We start from the raw sequence: 5,975 nt of genomic DNA, 5'->3' as shown, positions 1-5,975 counted from the left end.
TTTTAAGTTTGGAGGGGAGATGCAAAGAGCAGGAGTGCTGCTCTCAGGGGACAGTGCTGGACACTGGACTTCAAGCAGAAAAGGACATGGTTCTTGAGCACTGAGGCTTAAATAGTCCCTCAGGGCAGTTCCCACCCAGCCTCAGCCCAGGCTGGGTCCCACTTCCAGGCTTGGGAGTGCAAATTGGTCTCGCCTGGTGAGGACCTGACTGCCAGCTGGGGCCTGTGCCCATTGCTGCCTGCTCCAGCCTTCAGCAGCCTGGGGTGCAACGGGGCTATTTCCGCTGGCTGCGGGGAAACCGCTCCCTCTCCGCCACCAGGCTGTCTGGACATTTTTAAACCCCCCCCCCCCTTGAAGAATTTGGGGTAATATTCTTACCCACCACTTCTACCAGCATTTCTCAAAGCGCTTTGCCAAGGCCAGGATCGCTCTGCCCCGTTCTACCAGAGGGAAAAGGGAGGTGCAGGGGAGACGGGACGTGCCCAGGGCAAGCCAGCAGGCCGGTGTCGGAGCTGGGCAGAGCACCAGCCTCATGCTGGCATGTTCCTGCCAGGGGAAGATCGCACAGCAGTAACCGTCTCTCCTAACGGGGAACGTGACTCCGCCGAACTGAGCGCCACGCAGCCGCCGGTCGGGGGCTCTCCCGCAGCGGACGCTAAAGGCTGCCTGGGGCCCAGTGGGGATTATCCCTTCTACCCCCTTGCCAGGGGCCAGCAGAGTGCATGGCTGTGGGGAGCTGGGGCAGCGTGGGGACTGGCAGAGGGACGAGGGGGTGGGTGGACGGGTGATGGACCCCCACCCTCACCCCGCTGGGCAAGTTCAAAGTCTCCATGTCTAAACCTTTCCACTTCAGGGTCAGCTGCAGGGGGCAAGGCCAGCGCACAGCAGACCTGCCGGGGGCACCTAGCACTGCCGGCAGAAGCAGCGGGCTGCTGTCATCTGGTCAAAGCCCCCTGCAGAGCTCCCTGAGGGGGGGGTCCTCTCAGCCACGCAGTGTCCGTCGGATTGTGCCAGACCTGAACACAGGCCACTGCTGCCGGCAGAGCTGCCGAGGCTAAGTTGGCCTCCCCGCCACCCACCAAACTAGCCTGCAAACAAGCCTTGAGGCTGGCAGTGGAAGAAGGGGACAAGGCAGGCTGTATTCAGGGCCCTCTGACCTTGGCTTGTATCCACAGCAGACCCTTAACTGCCGTACTTTCCTCCTGGATGGACTTCTCCGCTCCCCTCTGCCATCAGCGAAGCATGGGCAGGAAATCTGCCTCTGCTTTGCGGGGGGACATTGGGGGCTGGCACAAACCTACCCCACCCCCACTACTTGCTTAAAAAAAAAAAGAATTCAGACGTGAATTTTAAAATGCAGACAACTGAGAGCCCCGCCACCCCATTTCCTTACTGAAGGCCTATTGCAAACCTGCCAGCTGATCTACAGGGGCCCTCCCTCGAGGAATTTCACTAGGAACAAAAGAAACTACAGAAACCAGCAGGCTAAATGTTAACCCTGTCCAATAAGAGAGGACTGGGAGAGAACGTCCTCCCCCTTCGTTACCACCGCCGGCGCGCGAGCAGCTGACGGCCTGTCGGTTTGATCTCCAGTGCCGCTGTTTGTTTTGTTTCGGTTTTTTTGAGTGTGAGAAAGTAGCAGAGGAGGGGGGGGGGAAAAGTTACAGAGGATCTTTTCCCCCCCCCACTTCCTCAGTCCCAGAACTTGACAAGAAATTGGTAAGTTAAGTAATGAGGTAGTGCCAGTTCAAGTGTTCACTGCTCCTCGTCGGACGACTCCTGCGAAATGTTCACCTCCTCTTCGTCCTTCTGCTGCAAGACACAAAGCCGTTAGGAAGCGCTGGTCCGCTTTGGGGTCTTTGGGTCAGAGCTACTGGGTGCGCAGGGACGCTGCGTTTTGTATTGCTGCCATAGTAATGAGGCCGCTTAGATGAGAGGCAGGCTCGGCATTGGAGGCTGCAGAAATAGCAAGATGTAACTTAAACCTCAGCGCCCAAGCAGGCGACGAGGCCCAGGTAGATGCTGGGACTTGGCTGCAGCCCGCTGTGTGGAGCTGTAGAGCAGCCCTGTGCTCTATTTTTTTGCGTTCGCTTTCCTGGTCTCCCTTTTAAAGAGGGGAAACTGAGGCAGGATCCATTCCCATCTTTGGAAAGGGCTCTGAGCTCTATAGCCGGGCAACCCGTGACTTCGCCGAGGGCAGGTAATGACAGGCAGGAATGGAATATGAGGAATATGTGCCCTGGGCCCCGGTTTTGGCACCAGCTAATAATGTCTCTGCCAGGAAAGCTTGTGGACTGGACTTTTCTGTGCCCTGAACATGGACCTCCGACTGGCTTCCCTGCCTCGAGACCCAGGGGGGGAGACCGTGAACTGCATGTTGGTAAGTGCATCTCTTGTGCGAGCGCAGTGCCTGATACCGTGGGGCCCCGAGCCTGGGAGGGTGCTTTTTAGATGGTGTGGTAGGAGCAATATTTGAGGCCGGTAACTCTGGAGGGACACAAGCAATCAGCTAACGAGTTTCCAGCTGCTGCCTGGACAGATGTCATGCCTCTCAGCTGCCGCCAGAGGGGACCCCAGCTGCAGCTGAAAGCTCAGGTTCAAACCAAGCTCTTCCACCCTCTGCACACTCGGCGCCTGTTGCTGGATCGGGAGTGAAGGCCTTTGCCCACCGCCCACTCCCTGCCCTGGGAGGCAAGCAGGACTCGATGCAGCGAGGCGCCCTGGTCTGCTTGGTGCCAAGAGGAAGGGCATAGCAGCCCAGCTTGGGAATGCCGGCATCCCTCCTCCTCCTCCTCCCTCCTTAAAGGAACACACACTTGAAAGCAGGATGAGTCAGCCTCACACTCAGCCATGAGTCAGCAGCCTCCACGTCCTCATGCTTCATTCATAAAAAAATAATAATAATATGTAAGCCGGGCTGGAACGCGGCTGCCAATTCCGTACAAAGTGTTCCAGTGACACAGACCTCCGTGCTGAGGAAGTGACTGATGCTCCCTCTTCACCCTTCCCCGCTCCCGGGGCGTGAGCTGCGGTTCGCCTGCGAGCCAGGATGACCCAAAATAGCAAAGGGCTTTGGCAGCCCCCACCTGGGGAGTGAGGAAGCTGGCTGGAAAAGCCAACCGCTGCACGAAGCCAGGGTTCTCCTCCTGGGCAACCTCGGTGTGGACACGGTTTCCGTTTAAACTCGGCTTCACTCGGGGAATCTCTGTAGGCAAGAGATTCCCCGGGTGTTTGTGCAAGAAGCTGCTAGGTTTCCCTGCCCTAAGCCCCCTGTTTAGAGATGCACTGGGTGCTGGAAGGCTGGCTAGGCAGGCTTTACCACCCCAGCTGTCAGGGCACCTTACTCTGTGTCGTCTGCAGCCCTACCCCCTCTCCAGCTGGGGCAATGCCTTGCAAGGCTGCTGGTATTGACGTCCCCCCTGCATGGTGCTTGTGGCAAGGGTTCCTGGGTCTGGATGTGCAGGTGGTCTGACTAGTTCATTCATGATGGTTCCTTCTGGCTGTAAGGGTCTATGTGTCTTGGTCGGGAAGCCAGCCTTGTCTAGGGCCTAATTTCTTGCAGCTGGTCCTAGCACTCGGTAGAGTGGCCCTGCTGCAAGGATAGCAAACCTCCATGTGAGGCAGGTTTCAGCCTCCCCTTCCTGTCACCCAAGCTGGGATTCGAACCTGCAGCTGTGCAGAGGGAGATGCCAAGGGCTCTTGGGGCAGGTAGACTTTTCTGTGTCGGCAGCAACAGCTCAAAGGAGCGGGTAGTTAAGTAACAGCATCTCTTGGCTTGTTGTGAAGTCTGCAATCCAGCCTCCCTCTGCTTCTGTCTACACGCAGGAGCCCCCGCGCACTGCCTGGGTCCCTGCAGCCAACGCGCAGCAAGCGAGTCTTGTGCGTTGGGCAGAAATGCTTCTGCCAGGGGCTGAGAGCTGTGGCTGTGATATGCTAAGCCCTGCTGGAGATGCCAGCGGTCTGCTTTACCTTGCGGCTCTGACTGATGACCAAATTAAAATCGGGCTGCCCCAGGCACGTGTTTTAGTGCCGTACAAAGAAAAGGAAAAGACGGCTTGCGGTAAGCAGATGGCACAGCCTGGACTCCTTGGGGCGCTGAGGGAAGGCGGAGAAAGGGCAGAAGGAAGGTGAAGACCGATTCCTGCTTGCAGGGTGCCCTGCCTCTGCAAGAGGCATGTAAACGCCGTTTGGCAGAGAGCGTAAAGTCAGCTGTGTGTGCCCTAGGGCCAAGGGCTTGAGGCTCCCCGGAGGGAGAAAGGGTGGGAGAGGCAGCTGTCAGGGTCCAGCTGGAGGGAAGCTCGTGCTGCCGGGGCACGGCACATGGGGATGTGCCGGAGCCAGAGCTACTGAGTAGCTGCAATGTGCCGAGGGGGTGGAGGAGGAAAGAGCAGCGGCAGAACAGATGGGAGCAGAGGGGAAAGCACCGCACACTCACTCGGCAGGAATGCCAGCGCTGGTAACACCAGAAACCCTTGGGCAAGCCTGTGCCAGTGAGCGAGAGAACAAGCCGCTTCCTGTTAGTCACTCCTGGGGAACAGGGCAAGAACTCGGAGCTCGTTAGAGCCATTAAGCGTTATTACAGGCTTTTTTTTTTTTTTTCATTACCAGCTCCCTTACAGCGCAGCCCCCAGGAGCGTCTGGCGCTGAGGCGGCTGCATTCCCTCTGCTACACGAGAGCACGACTCCCAGGGCATCCAGCCTCCGGATGCACCTCCCACGATACGCTGCAACCTCCGGAAACAATTGTGCTGTGCTACATGTTGCCTCCGAGGATGCTCGGTGTGGAAAGGGGCCACCGAATCACCTTGGCTGTTCTCCATCGGGGCCCTGGCGGGGAGATCTGACTGCCTCCCCTCTGCTGAGATCCTTCCAAGCTCCCAGCGCTGAGAAGCAGCTGCCTTAGCTGCAGTGGGGCCATCACAGGGCAGAGCAATCTGGCACCGCGTCCTGCAAACCCCTGCAGCAAAGTGCATAGCCACCCAGAACATCCTAGTTCTGCAGAGGTTCACGATGGCAGCAGAGAAACTGCAGACCACCCCTTCCCATCCCAGAAACAGGAGTCTGCTACAGAAGGCCCGCCAGCAGCATAAGGACTATGCCATGGAGCAGTCGCTATTCCACTCTCTCGGCATCAGTGCATGGATGGATTGGCCAGCGTCCCCGACCTGCCAGCCCACTAAACCACTGCCAGCGCTGGGTCCAGGGTGGTGGAGCCAGCCCTGTGCAGAGGGCTGCAGCTCCTCTATAGCAGGGATGCCTCGGCCACGTTTCAAGCGCCTGAGCCTGACTTTCCCCCGTCGCATCTGCCCCAGGGGCTGGTCCTGCATGCTGCATGTTCCTGGGGGGGCCGGGGTGCAGACCTTGACCATCAGAAGGAAAGGCTGGCAAAAATCAAAAAAGGCAAGATCCACTCACCGTTTTTTTGGGCCGGCCTCGAGGTTTTCTCCCAGGTGTCACTGCAGCTTTCTGTGCAGACGGAGAATGTTACAGTCAGGGGGAGCCAGGCTACTAATGCCCCCCAACAAGGCATAGCGCCAAGGTGGCTGCCTGGGCCCTTGTTTATGAAGGTGGTTCCCCATCTACTGACTGCCAAACTCATCACGGTCCCTTCTGCTGGACCTGCGGCGACCCCCAGTGGGGCGGGGAGAGGGCTGTCGTCTTGTCTGCCCCCAGCACGGCCTGGCCCCAGCACAGTGATTTTTTCCAGCATCAGATGGTTGGGCCCTGGCCCCGGCCCCATGACTCAAATCCGCAGGATATGAGTCACGTGTTTTCAAAACAGGTTCGAGACCCGCACGTACAAGCTGCTTTCCCTGGGCCTTGTGTCTCAGCCTCCCCTGCAGCCCCCTTCCTTCCCCCCTAGCGTCTCAGCCCTGAGATGAGACATCCTCTCCAGCGTTTGTGTGTTCTGGCCTCAAAGGCTCCCTCAGAACGACGGGGGCTGAAAGAAGCTTGTAATTAATGATGGGCTGCAC

General features: G+C 58.2%; 1 protein-coding gene across 6 annotated transcripts in view; it reads right to left on the bottom strand.

The window, feature by feature from the left end:
- Nucleotides 1–5,975, bottom strand: part of HMGA1 (high mobility group AT-hook 1) — a 20,112-nt gene continuing 14,137 nt past the window's right edge. For all 6 annotated transcript variants that reach the window (XM_019546720.1, XM_019546721.1, XM_019546718.1 and 3 more), the window contains exons 4-5: nt 5,416–5,466; nt 1–1,812 (exon numbers count right to left, since the gene is read on the bottom strand). In XM_019546720.1, coding sequence (XP_019402265.1) covers nt 1,756–1,812; nt 5,416–5,466 — 108 coding nt within the window. In that variant the 3' untranslated portion in view covers nt 1–1,755. The remainder of the gene's footprint in view (nt 1,813–5,415; nt 5,467–5,975) is intronic.

This window comes from Crocodylus porosus, unplaced genomic scaffold, assembly GCF_001723895.1.
Source record: "Crocodylus porosus isolate Cpor-Errol unplaced genomic scaffold, CroPor_comp1, whole genome shotgun sequence".
NCBI lineage: Eukaryota > Metazoa > Chordata > Crocodylia > Crocodylidae > Crocodylus > Crocodylus porosus.
This window is presented reverse-complemented; position numbering and strand designations above follow the sequence as displayed.